General features: G+C 34.7%; 1 protein-coding gene across 10 annotated transcripts in view; it reads left to right on the top strand.

The window, feature by feature from the left end:
• Positions 1 to 14,660, top strand: part of BTBD10 (BTB domain containing 10) — a 64,900-nt gene that overhangs the window by 31,531 nt on the left and 18,709 nt on the right. For 8 of the 10 annotated variants that reach the window (XR_012497526.1, XM_074336024.1, XM_019729548.2 and 5 more), the window contains one exon: positions 13,387 to 13,583. The exons of the other annotated variants lie outside the window; for them this stretch is intronic. Coding sequence is in view for 7 of the 8 variants with exons in the window: in XM_019729548.2 (XP_019585107.1) it covers positions 13,387 to 13,583 (197 nt within the window). In the remaining variant the exon portion in view is untranslated. The remainder of the gene's footprint in view (positions 1 to 13,386; positions 13,584 to 14,660) is intronic. 10 annotated transcript variants of the gene reach the window in all.

Genomic DNA, 14,660 nt, shown 5'->3' with positions numbered 1-14,660 from the left:
ATGTTCTCCTAGTTCTATTTCTCACTTCCTTAGGTTTTTGCTCAGACGTTGTCTCATCAGAGTCCTACCTTGACCACTCTTTGTAAAGTAGAACCGCTCACCTCAAAATGATGACTCTGTCCTCTTTACCGTGCTTTAAATGATCTCATAGCACTTACCACTGTATGATATATTTCCCCCCCCTTCTTCCGCCTCCCCCTCTCCATTCTGGTGCAAGCCGTTGTTTCTCAATCTAGTTGTGTAGGACAGCTCCCTGGCCCATGCTGGTATTATGAGCCTTGCGCTCCCCTGGCTGACGCAGTTGGTCGCCAGTCGTTGGTTGGCCACTCACAGCAGCTCTTGCCTGCTGCCAGCCGCTCCCGCTGGCTGCCGACCACTCATGGCAGCACGCGGTAGCGCACGGCAGCACAGTAGCACAGCAGCCTGTGGCAGCACACAGCAGTCCAAGGCATCCCACGGCAGCTCACGCCGACCTCCGGCTGCTCACGGCAGCCCAGCTCCAGGGAGAGCCGTTCACAATCTTAGCTGTAGGGGGTGAAGCTCACTGGCCCATGTGGGAATCGAACCCTCAACCTCAGCGTTAGGAGCACAGCGCTCCAACCATCTGAGTCGCTGGGCCGGCCCCACCGTATGATATTTAATGTATTTATATGTTCTATGTCTTTCTCTATTGGAATGTATTGTTTTGGGGGGCAGAAACTTTCTTGGTTCTATCCACCAGGGCTAGAATTAGTAAGTACCATCTAGTAGTAGTAGTTCAGTGAATATTTGGTAGAGGTGAATGCATGATGAAACTAAAATCGTTGCTGCAGGAGAGGATAAGAATACTTTTAGTTATTATAGGGGTTATTGTATATTGCAAGCACTTACTATCTATTGATGATTTAAAAACCATAGCATTTTTTAGAGCTAAAAAATTTAGATTTAGCAGTATGAATTAAATATTATAGCTTCAATTCAGGGACTCCTCAATTTGTAGAGGTGCTTGCCTAGCAATATCTTTGTTTATTTAAAAAGTTCAAAAGCCAGAAACAAGGTAATAGACCTTTTTTAAAGCAAAAGGAACCTCCAGCTCCTTTGCTGTTTGCATGAAATTTATTTTTATCACTTCGGGAATACTTTTACCTTGATAGTAAAATGTAAAAGTTTGGCTATTAAGGGGTATTTTTCTGTCAAAATGTTAATATCTAGATCTTCATTTGACTTCAAAGAAAAGATGCTCTTACAGCGGCCACACAGCAGTATATCAACCTCTTCCTGCTGCTGTTACTGCTTCTGACTCACGAGAGTTGCTGACGTATCTCTAATAATGGCATTTTAGGAAGAAGAGAAACACGTCAGGATTAGGACTAGTATTAAAACTATTCTTGGACACCCATAAACAATACAGAGGGTGCCAAAAAAATGTAGCCACATTTTAAGAAAGAAGAAAACTATGTTAAAATTTAATACTCAATATATACCCGATAACAGAAGATGAATACAAGTCACGTTTGACTTCTGCCGTTACACATTGATACCATAATTCAATTCAACTTCGAAAGGTATTAATAATACATAGATAACATCTCTTAAAATGTGTGTACCTTTTTTTGGCACCCCAGTGTATAAATGAATGAGCAGGATTGTGTTCTAATAAAATTTTATTTGCAAACATAGATAATGGGTTGAATTTGGACCAGGGCCACAGTTTTGAACTCTTGCCTTACATTAAAAATGCTTATAAAAAGCATATGCAAGTTAATTGCTTCAAAAATATATTAATATAAAATCATTTAAAGGGTTAAATGAAAAAGCTAGAACACAAGATATTTGTTATACTAATAAAAACAGCTTATTTTTCCCCAAAATAAAAATAAGATTTAAAATATTACTTCTTTAATAAAGAAAGACTAATTCAAATAGATGAGAGCATCTAATATGAAATTTATAAGGATGCTTACCTCATTTTTAAGGAAAAAAATGTTTTTTAAAGCTTGATTGTTTGCAACATTTTGTAAACCGGAAAGCTATATCTGTGTCTCATACACACACGTATATGGTAGGGTTTGAAAAGGAATAAACAATTGATGAAGGGAAATGCTTAGATGTTACATATCCCCTGAAACTTGAGCTAAATTCAACAAACGTTAATAAGATTCACCAGGTTATGATGTTAGTTGCTGGAATTGTTTAAAGATAAGATAATTTCCCAAAGAGCTATAAGGATATACCATGTGTATAGTACACATGGGTGCAATACATAAGTGAGTTTCATTCACTCTGTAGATATTTTACTATTTTTATTTAATAAATATTTATTTAGCTGATTCATTTGTATTTTTAATATAATATTTTTAAAATATTTAAAATACTTGACGATAATTTCTATCAGAGCAGCAGTGCTAATAATATCAGTTACTTCTGAAAAATTTTCATGTATTATTTCTTTGATAATTTACTTATGTCTGGTCTCTCTGGAACATTAATATTAGTTGGATGTTGAACTCCTTCATTAGTTCTCTAATTTTTTATCTTTTCTCTCTTTTTTATCTTTTTGTCCTTTTATTCCCAATTCTTCTTTCATCTTTTTCAGTAACCTTTTAAAATTTATGCTATTGTGTTTTGAATTTCTCAGAACTTTCTCATTCTCTATAAAAATAAACAAACAGCATCCCTGCCCTTGTTTTCTTGATACAATATTTTTTTTATCACTGAGTTTATTGATTATAGTTTTGCTTTCTTCTGTGTTTACATCGTCTGTTGCTTTTTAAAATTAACGTGTATTAAAATTTATTGTGAAATTTTAAATTTGCAAGAAATTTCAAAAATTGTACAGTGAGTTTCTGGGTGCTCTTTCCTCAGCTTTCCTCAGTGATAACATCTCATAAATGTAGTCAGATACATTATCAACAGCAAATTGACCTGGGTACATTATTATAGGTAAACTATAGACGTCAGTTTTTATGTGCATTCTTTTCTTTTTCTGGTATACAGTCTATGATAGTTTATCACATGTATATTCATGTAACTTACCACAATCAGAATACAGAACGGTTCCATCACCATAAAGAAATTCCATCATGCTACCCCTTTAGGGACACACCCTTTCCCTATCCCTAATGTCTGGCAACCCCTGATTTGTTCTCCATGGCTGTAATTCTGTCATTTTGAGACTATTACATAAGTGGAGTCAGATAATATGCAGTCTTTGGGGATTTTGGTTTTTGTCATTCAGCATAATGCCTTTGAGATCCATCCACTGTGTTGTGTATCTGTAGTTCTTTTTAAAAAATTTTTTTCCATTTTTAAAATTTATTTTTCAATTACTCTTGACATACAGTATTAGTTTTAGGTGTACAACACAGTGATTAGAAATTTATATGACGTATGAAGTGATCACCATGATAAGTCTAGTACCCATCTGACACCATATGTAATTATTACATTATTATTGACTATATTCCCTATGCTGTACTTTGTATCCCTGTGACTGTTTTGTAACTGCCAGTTTATACTTCTTAATCCCTTTTACCTTTTTCACCCATCCCCTCAATCTCTCCCCACCCCCCACAGTCTGGTGACCACCAATTTGTTCTCTGTGTCTATGAGTTTGTTTCTATTTTGTTTGTTCATTTATTTTGTCTTTTTGATTCCACATATAAGTGAGATCATGTGGTATTTGTCTTTCTCAGTCTGACTTATTTCACTTAGCATAACAACCCCTAGGTCCATCCATGGTGTTGCAAATGGTAAGATTTAATTCTTTTTGATGGCCGAGTAATATTCCATTGTATGTATGTACAACATCTTCTTTATCCAATTGTCTATTGATGGGCACTTGGGTTGCTTCCATATCTTGACTATTGTAAATACTACTGCAGTAAACATTGGGGTGCATATATCTTTTTGAATTAGTGTTTTGGATTTCTTTGGATAAATACTCAGAAGTGGAATTGCTGGGCCATAAGGTAGTTCTGTTTTTAATTTTTTGAGGAACCTCCAAACCCTTTCCCATAGTGGCTACATTAATTTGCATTCCCACCAACAGTGTACAAGGGTTGTCTTTTCTCCACATTCTTGCCAACACTAATTGGTTGTTGATTGATTGATTGATTTTATATATATATATTAGTTTCAGGTGTACAAAACAACATGGTTAGAGATTTACATCCCTCACAAAGTGATACCACCCCCCAAGCCTACTACCCCTCTGACATCGTATATAGCTGTTACAGTACCACTGACTATATTCCCTATGCTGTACTTTACATCTTGTGAACACACACACACACACACACACACACACACACACACACTTAACTATAGTTGACATTCAGTATTTTATTCTACTTTAGCTTCGCGTGTACAGCACTGTGGTCAGGTATCTACACAATCTATGAAGTGATCCCCCTGATAAGTCCAGTACCCATCTGGCACCCTACATTATTTTATAGCGTTATTGATTATATTCCTCACACTGTATTTCACATCCCCATGACTATTTTATGACTGCCAATTTGTGCTTTCTCATCCCTTCACCTTCTCTCCCATCCTCAACCCCTCCTCCCTTCTAGCAACTGCAGTTTTTTCTCTGCATCTATGAGTCTATTCTGTTTGCTTGTTTATCCTGTTCTTTAGATTCCACATATAAGTGAGATCAGTAATCTTGGTTGTAGGTCCTGGCTTTTCATCATGTGGAATATTTTGGCCTGCGAAGTTTCTGTTGAGAAATCAGCTGACAGTCTTAATGGGAGCTGCCTTGAAAGTAGCTAACTGTTTCTTCTCTTGCTGCTTTTAAGATTCTCTCTTTGTCTTTAATCTTTGGCATTTTAATTATTGTGTGTCTTGTTGTGGGCCTCTTTGGGTTCATCTTGTTTGGGACTCTCTGAGCTTTCTGGATATGTATGTCTATTCTCTTTGCCACGTTAGGGAAGTTTTGCATCATTATTTTCTCACATACGTTTTCAATCCCTTGTTCGCGCTCTTCTTCCTGTGTACCCCTTTAATGTGAATGTTGGTACTCTTGATGTTGTCCCAAAGGCCCCTTAAACTATCCTCATTGTTTTTGATTGTTTTTTCTTTTTGCTCTTCCAATTGGGTGTTTTCTGCTACCATTTCTTCCAGGTCACTGATTCTGTCCTCTCTTTCATCTAATCTGATGTTGATTCCCTCTAATGTAGTCTTCATTTCAGTTATGGTATTTTTCATTTCTGACTGGTTCTTTATGTTTTTTTATCATATTTTTTGTTTTCTGTCTCTTTGTTCAAGTTTCACTGAGTTCATCCATTTTTCCCCTTAGTTCATTGAGCATCCTTATAACCAGTGTTTTGAATTCTGTATCTGGTAGGTTACTTGTCTCCATTTCATTTAGTTATTTTTCTTGAGTTTTGTTCTCTTTTATTTGGTACAAGTTTTGTCTCATTTTGGCTGACTCATTGTGTTTATTTCCATTTATTAGGTATGTCTGCTCCATCTTCTGATTTTGACAGAGTGGCCTTATGTATAAGGTGTTCTTTAGGGCCCAGTGTCACAGTCTCGTGTGTCACCTGAGCCAGGTTCTCCAGGGACCGGAATGTTCCCTCTATGGGTTTTGTGTGTCCTCCCTTCGTAGTTGAGCCTCAATTGCGGTTGACAGGGCAGTGGGTGTGGTTGACCCTCAGGCTGACTGGCTGTGAGGACTAGCTCTGACTGCTGTGGAGGAGCTGTTGTGTGGAGGCTGACCCCAAGAAGCAGAAGTCGCTTTAGCAGGGATATGGTGCCAGCCAAGACTGCCCTTTGGGTGTGTCATTTGTGGAGCTGGCTGGGTGGTGCTCATGTGGTCTGAAGCTGGCCACTGGCTGTCTTGGTTCTGGAGCCTCTTCGGGGGTTGTTCGGTGTACGCCAAGGCCAGCCACTGCTTATGCTGGGCTTGGGTCTTCTTAGTAGGAGCTACAAAATGATGTGCGATTGCATGTTGCTTGTGCTGGGCTTGTAGGTGCCTGGGAGAGGCTGCACTGCAGTCCGAGACTGGCTGCTGCTTGTGTGAGTCTTGGGCCCCTTTGGTGGGCATCACAGTGTGAGCTGACACCAGCCACCACTTGTGCTGGGCTCATGGCTGCTTAGTTGAAACTGTGTTCCAGGCCCAGATGGGCTGCTGCTTATGCCAGGATTGGGGTCACTTGAACGGTGAAATGCACATATTTGACGATAAGGACCATTTTATTTTATTTTTTCCAATGTGGATGCCCATTATATCTTTTCCTTGCCATATTGCTCTGACTAGAATCTTCAGTATATTTGTGAGTAGAAGTGGTGAGAGTGGAAATGCTTGTCTTTTTTTGCCTTTTAAAAAAACACTTTTATTTATTTTGAGTGTGTTTTTCCAGCACCCGTACGTACCTCCAGGTCAAGTAGTTGTTGACTTGGAGGGCGCAGCTCACAGTGGCCCATTTGGGGATTTAACCGGCAACCTTGTTAAGAGCACCGCGCTCTAACCAACTGAGCTAACCGGCCACCCCGGAAATCCTTGTCTTGTTTCTGATTTTAGGAGCGCATTTGGTGTTTGACCACTAAGTATGATGTTGGCTATAGGTTTTCCATAGATATCTTTTATTCAACTGATGAAATTCCATTGTATTCCTACTTTGCTGAGTTTTTTTTTTATAAGCAGGAATGGATTTTGGATTTTGTCAAATGTATTTCCTATTTATATTGAGCTACAATTTTTTTTCTTAATTTGTTAATGTGAATTGACTTTGACTTTTGAATATTTAGTTTATCTTGCATTTTTATAGTAAATATTATTAGGTCATGATGTATTGACCTAATTGCTGTATTTGAATTAATAAAATTTTGTTTAAAATATTTGCACCTGTGTTCTGAGGGATGTAGGTTTGTAGTTTTCTTGTAATGTCTTTGTCTGGTTTTGGTATCCATAATGCTGGCCTCGTAGAATGAGTTAGGAAATACCTTTCTTCAATTTTCTGGAAGAGTTTGTGTAGCATTGGTATTATTTCTATCTTAAAAGCTTGGTTGAATTTATAGGTGAAGCCATCTGAGCCTGAAGTTTTCTTAGAGGGGAAGTTCTTAACTTCAAATTCAATATTTTAATAAATATAGAGCTGTTCACCTTATCTGTTTCTTTTTGAGTGAGTCTTGGTAGGTTTGAATTTGTTCTAAGTTGATGAATTTATATAAAGTTCTTTATGATATCTTCTATCATTCTTTTAATATTTGTAAACTTTGTCGTGATATCAACTCTCTCATTTCTGATACTGGTAATTTGTATCTTCTCAGTTTTTCCCCCAATCAGTCTAGTGTAGAGGTTTATCAATTTTATTAATCTTTTCAAAAAACCAGCTTTAGTTTTGCCATATTTTGCCATGTATAATGCGCTCCCAGGTATAATGCACAACCACATTTTTGGTCCAAACTTTCAGGGAAAAAAAAATCTTTTGTTTTAATTCAAATTTGTATCTTTACATTTAAGTACTTGTTTTTTGTATTATGAAGGAATTTTAGCAGGTAGTTTTTAACTATTAAGGTACAGGAAATTTTATGTAACAAATTATTACAAAACACAAGAATTGATACAAGGTACAAGAAATCTTACGTACTCGTAACAAATTTATGATAATTACGCATCATAGAAGGCCAAGTTCATTGGAAGTTCAACAAAACCGATGATCCCATTCCAGGGTATTATTTTTGCCTACGGATATTGTTATTGATTTCTAGAGTTACACTTTTATAAGCATAAATAAAAATTAAAAACATAGATAATGGAATTAGTACTACCCACATATAATGCACATCTTTATTTTTCCCTCACAAATTTGGGTTAAAAAGTACACATTATACATGGCAAAATATGGTAATTGGTTTACCTTACTTTTGTTTTCTATTATTTTGATTTCCACTGTGGTTTTTATTTTTTCTACTTTCTTCAGGTTTAGTTTGCTCTTTGTCTAGTTTCTTAAGGTACAAACTTGAGGTGATTTTCCTTTGATCTTTTCTAATATAAGCACTTAATACTGTAATTTGCTACCTAGCTACTGTTGTATGTCATGCCACTCCACATATTTTGATATGTTGGGTTTATTTTTCACTTCAAAATTTTCTATTTTCCCTTCTGATTTCTTCTTTGCACCATGGTGTATTCAGAAAGGTTTTATTTTATTTCCAAATATTTGGGAATTTTCCAGGTATCTTTCTTATACTGAATTTCGTTTAATTCCATTATAATCAGAACATACTTTGTATGATTTAATTTTTTAAAGTTTATTGAGACCTGTTTTATTGCCCAGAATATGGCCTATCTTGATAAATGTTTTGTGTGCACATGAAAAGAATGAATTTTCTGCTTTTGTTGGGTGAAATATTCTATAAATGTCAGTTAGAAATGTTCTGTAAATGTCAACTGGTCAAGCCAGTTCATAGTGTTGTTCAAATCCATTTCATCTTTACTGATTTTATACTTGCTCTATTAAATACTATTAGAGGGATATTGAAATCTCTGACTATAGTTGTGGAATTGTCTAGTTCCCTGTAATTTTATCAGTTTTTGCCTCATGTATTTTGCAGCTGTGTTATGAGGCAGGAGAACTTTTGGGATTGTTCAGTGCTCTTAATGAATTTACCCCTTTTATCCTTATGAAATGCCTAGGTAAGATTCTTTGTTCTGAGGTCTACTTTGACATTAATATAGCCACTCTTGGTTTCTTTTGACGAGCGTTAGCATAGTTTATCTTTCCTTAGCTTTATATATTGAACCTCTTTGTACTTTTATATTTAAAATGTGTTTTTTGTAGGCAGCATATAGTTGGTCTGGTTTCTGTATCCAGTTTGATAATCTTTACCTTTTATGGCTCAGACCATTTACATTTAATGCAATTATAGATAAGGTTAAGATTATAATCCTGCTGTTTATTTTCTATTTTTTCCCATTTATTCTTGTTTCCCCCATCCTCCTCCTTTTTTCTTTGCCTCTTTTGGATTAGTTGTATCTTTTTTATGATTTCGTTTTATTTCCTTTGTTGGATTACTAGCTGTAATTCTTTGTTTCCTTACTTTAGTGGCTGCTTTGGGGCTTATAATATACATCTTTAACTTATTAGTCTACCTTCAAGTGATATACCATTTGTTGTATAAGAGCCTTATAATTGTGTAGTTTTATTCTTTCCTCTCAAATTTGTGCTGTTTTAGTCATGTATATGTTACAAATCTCATACTATATTGTTTTAATTATTGATTAAACTAATATTTTAAAGAGATTTAAACAATGAAGCAAAAAAATTATATATTTTCCCATGTAGCTATTATTTCCAGTGTTCTTCATTCCTTTGTGTAGATCCATATTTTCATCTGGCATTATTTTTTCTTCTGCCTGAAGGGCTTCCTTTAATTTTTCTTATGTGTAAGTTCACTTGTGATGAATTCATTTATCTCTTTGTGTGTGTGTGTCTGAAAATGCATTTTCCCTTTGTTTGTGAAAGATGGTTTTACTGGTTATAACAAATGTAGATTGACTGGTTGTTTTTGTTTTGCTTTGTTTTTATGTTTTATTTTTTCTTAAAATGTTTTTGGGATTTGTTGTGCATGTTGTATCTGTCGGTTTGTAGTATTCACTATATTTTAAGACATTATTTCTTGAAATACTTTTTCTCTTCCCCACCTCTCTTTCATGGACTCCATTTTCATATCTATATTAGGGCACTAAAAGTTGACCCACAGCTCACTCATGCTCTGTTTTCTCTCTGTGTTTCATTTTGATTATTTCCTATTGCTGTGTTTCCAAATTCATTTATCTGTATAATCTTTTCATTTATAATGTATAATCTTCATTAATTCCATTCAGTGTATTTTTCATCTTAGACATCATCATTTTTATTTCTGGAAGTTTGATTTCTATTTTATCTTCTATATCTCTACATAATTTTTTGGAGGAATGTGGTTATACTGATTATTTTAATGTCTTTGTTTCTAATTTTAAGATGTGTGTAAGTTCTGGGTTGATTTGATTGATTTTTTTCCCTTTATACGTTATGTTTTTCTGCTGCTTTGCATGCCTAGTAATTTTTTATTGGATGCTATGCATTGTGACTTTTATCTTGTTTGGGTGCTGGATAGTTCTGCATTCCTATAAATATTCTTGAGCTATGTTTTAGGGTTCAATTCAGTTACTTGGACACAGTCTGAGTTTTCAGGTCTTGCTGTTAAGATTTATTGGATGTGACTAGAACAGTGTTCAATTTAGGTCTAATTCTTTCCCATTTCAGAGCCAAGACCCTTTAGATTCTCTTCCCAGCATCCTCTGAGTTACGAGATTTTTCCAGCCTGACTGGGAGGAACAGGCCCTGTATGAGAGTCCTGGGCACTGTTTCCTCTAATCCTTTGAGTTGGTTCTTTCCCAGCCTCGTGTAGGTTCCTCACGTGTGTGCTGGTTGGTATCAAGCTGAGTACTTGAGGAAGACCCACTGCAGATCTCTGAGGGCTTTTTGTCTGTGCTGTTCTCCCCTCTCTGGGACTCTTTCCTGAGAACTCTAACCACCTATCGTCCCCAACCTCTCTGCTCCATATCCTTAACACCAGGTGTTACCTGGGTTTCGCCTCCTTGTTTTACTCTGGAAAATCTCTCAAGGTAATAATTGGGGCAGTTATTGGGCTTATTGTCTCATTTGTTTTCCATCTTTCAGGGCTCACTCTCTTTGTTTCATCTATTTTGTCCATTTTAGGGGATTGTTTCAGACAAGAAAGTAAATCCAGTCCGTGTTACATTGTCTTGGCTGGAAGCAGATATGGGGGCCATTGTGCTTTTCATCTCCTTTCCTGTCCTCAATTCATGTATCTCAAATTCTTTTAAATGCAACACAAAACAGAATTATCTCCTCTGAATTTGCTCGTCCTCATTTTGCACACATTAATTATTTTCATCCTTAGAGTTCTTTCCTGATTTAAAATTATTTAATTAAATAGGGTAGGACATAATTAGTGTTTCATAACATCAGGTTTTGAAGGTCTGATTCAGAGTACATTCCATGTGGGAATGAAAAGAAAGGAGAGAAGTGTATTATATCTTTCACATTCATTTAAAATCTGAACAGTTTAGAAGTGAAGCCAATATTTCAACAGAACACTTAGCAGTATTTCATCTTTCAGCTGCAGAAATGTCTGGTGGAAGTGCTTTTTCTATTAATCAGTCTGCTTGGCCCTTACTCAAACTGAACATTTATCCTGCTTTTGCCTTAGTTGTAGTTGTGTTTGTACCTTGTATATTAAATTTTCAGTTAGATTCATATTTAGAAAATGTGCTTAGCACATTCAAAACTTAGCAGCTAGAATAATTTGAGGAGTTATTTTTTTTATATATAATCCTTGTTCTATTTATGTGGATTTCTTTTTTTTTCCTACTTTAGGACTTAAGCCAGAAAATCCGTTGTTTCTAGTCTAAGTTTTTAACATAAATGCAGTAGGATCTTTTGATTTGTTCTATTTGGGAACAAAAAAAAGATGATGTGCCAAAGATGCAATTCTACTCTGATCTTTTTCACTAGAAATAAGGTGGGAGTAGAATTTTTCTTTTCTTTAGATTTATGAGAGATAAGTGACTGATAAAGGCTGATAGGTTGGTTGCCTTTATTTCTCTAGAAGTAACTCTTAGGGTATAAATACAAAGTCGGCCCTATCTTTTGTATTTGTAGTCTGTTACAGTGAAGTGATAACTGATTTTAATAATGAAAGAAACCACCAAAATAATAAAACTAGTGTTATTACTAATAATCTAACAGAGGAGATGACCTTGAAGTGCTGCAGGATTTAAAACTGAATTATCAAGAAGATTAAATTTTAAATAGTGCGGTTTTGGCGAAGAAGAGCAGGGTAGTATTATGGAGAGGGTACTGGAATGACTCAAAAGGCTTAGGTTATAGTATTAGCGTATACACTTAGTATGTGACTGAGGAAGTCTTACAATTTTGAACTTTAATATCCTCATCTGTCATAACTAAATAAACTAATATTTACTGGACGATTCTGTTGTGCCAGGTACATTGCACAACAGCTTACTTATTATATACTTCATTTAATTCTCATATTAACTTTAGAAAGTAAATTGAATCTACATTTTACAGATGAGAAAACTAAGCTTCCAAAATGTTAAGTAAATTTAACATGTCAAGCAATTACTAGTTAAAGGATGACTTGATTCTGAGTCTTTATTACTCTAAAGCCATGAAGTTCCTTCTATTTCTATAAACCACTTTAATATTTTTAAACCACGAACATGGTGTATGCTAAAATGGTAAATTTGCAAAATGCCTTAGGTCTAGCTCTAATTTTTGTCCTGTCAGTTTTCCTACCTATCTATTCTGCTTATTAAAATCTTATCTATGTATCAGTGCCTGACTCACCAGTGACTAACCCTAATCTACAGTGATGTCTTCTTCCTCTGAGATCTTAAGGCATTTATTATCTGTCACTCATTTATTAGTTATCTACGTATTTGAGGTATATTTAGTCATTTTGTATTTGAAATTTGGGATAACTCTTGAATTGTTTAAATTTCTACATGTTCATGTTTTACTGATACACCTAAGCTCCTTGAAGAAGTTTCTCTACTGGCATGTAGCACAGCACTGTACACATAGGACATATAACTTAATAAATAATTGTGTGAATGAATTCTGTCAACTAGACTATTTTAGTTAATCATTATTCTCTGTTATTTCTCATGGGTTAATGCACTCTATATCTGATGTTTTAAAATTTTAAATTCTGTGACTTTATACATTCGGTGCAGTTAAGCTTTTTAGAGAAATGTTTTTAAAATTTTTGAAAAGAGTTCAATCAAAATCAAAATGAGTTGATTGAACTTAGCATGTAGAATTATTTTACTTGGCAAGGAGACCAATTACTTTGGCATATACCTCAGTTTTGAGTTCCAGAAGCTGGTGATTTTTCCCTCTCTTTTTCTCCCACAATCAAAGAAATCAAAAAAACATTTGAGTAATATTTAGATATGGGAAGTCACTACTACTATTTCTACTACTACTTTACTTCTATTACTACTTATTTATAAGTCAGTTAACCTTTCTGGGCTTTAGTTTTCTCATCCTTAAAAGGAAAGCTGAGTTGGATTTTTGTGATCTTTAAAAGATCTTTAAAATTCTGGAGAGTGCTCCAGAATTGATAAAACCTAAAAGTTCGAGGTAAATTAGGTTTCAGAATTGTAAAGTAGCGTTTGATTCTTGCCCTTTAAAATATTAGTAGTTTTGGAGCATTTGAGATTTTGTCAGTTTGGTTCAAATAAACTCTTAAAAAAACAAAATATTAGTAGTTTTATGTTAAATGTTTTTTGTTTTTTTTCTTTAAAAGTGTTTGTATCTCATGTTCTACTTTTATGGTTAATTTTTTTTTGTAACTTATTAGTACTCCCTCACGTGTTGCTAAAGGAGTTCTCGACCACACCAAAATGAGTCTACATGGTGCTAGTGGGGGACATGAGAGATCACGAGATAGACGAAGGTCAAGTGACAGATCACGAGATTCATCTCATGAAAGAACAGAATCTCAACTCACTCCTTGTATTAGAAATGTTACTTCTCCAACACGACAGCACCATGTTGGTAGGTAAATCAACTAACCTTCCCAACAATTTTTTAAAGCATGCATTTACCTTTTTGAAGTAGTAATGACAATGAATTTGTGCCTAATACTTCAGAGTAAAATTAACTTCTTACTTTTATTCAGTTGCTTGTTTTAGCTTAGCTTGGTGCTTGCTGTGGAAAAACAACTTACTAAATGAAACGTAAAAGCGAATTAATTTTTAAGAATCTGGAACAGTTGTATGAAAGAAGTAATTTGAAAGCTTTTATAATGGTGAGATGTAGATTTAAAAAATTTTCAAGTTGATTTTTATCTTAGGAGATATATAGCAGTGGTTTATTTTAAACTAGTTTATAAATTATTGTAATAATAAATACTACCAATAATAAATTTACTGTAAATATCAGTAACATCAACAATAAATTTACTATCAATAATAGTAAATTATTGGTAGGAATCCTTGCTTAATCATCCTGAAAAAAAGAACGTGAAAGCTAGAATAGCCATCAGGAGTAATTTATTTTGATTTTTGACAATATTTTTAATAAGAAGAATAGAAGATGAAAGGGAATATTTGAAATGTTTTGCTTTCTTGCCAACTGGCTCAGGTCTTTTTCTTCCTACACATTACTATAAATGAAAGTTATTGCCCCAGGTAAATGCATTGTGTGACTGACTATATAATGTACTAGTCTGTAGCAGAGGTACGTAAGTGATGTGAACTTGTTGATTTTCATTTTCCTTTGGGGAAGGGGCTAAATTAAACACCTCAACTTGCTATATAGGATCACTTACTATATGAGGTTTCTGATTATTATAAATCAAAATCATTTGTATTAGGGTCTAAATATGTATAGAAGTTATCAATAACTAAGTAGGTCCTTAAAGTCAGACTAGTACTGATAAACCAAAAATCAACAGAAGTATAAATAAGAGATTATAGTTTGTTATATGTGAAGTTCAGTATACAAGAAGACACTAGGAGGATATAATAAATTATTGCTTTAGCAAATTTTGCTTTTGGGATACTACCAGCATTGCGGAAACAGGCAATAAAAGCGAGGTGTGACAGTGTCTCTGGAGATACTGCAAATCTA

The sequence above is a fragment of the Rhinolophus sinicus genome, linkage group LG06, assembly GCF_036562045.2.
Source record: "Rhinolophus sinicus isolate RSC01 linkage group LG06, ASM3656204v1, whole genome shotgun sequence".
Lineage (NCBI taxonomy): Eukaryota > Metazoa > Chordata > Mammalia > Chiroptera > Rhinolophidae > Rhinolophus > Rhinolophus sinicus.
Note: the sequence above shows the minus strand (reverse complement) of the source record. Positions and strands in the feature narration are given on the sequence as shown.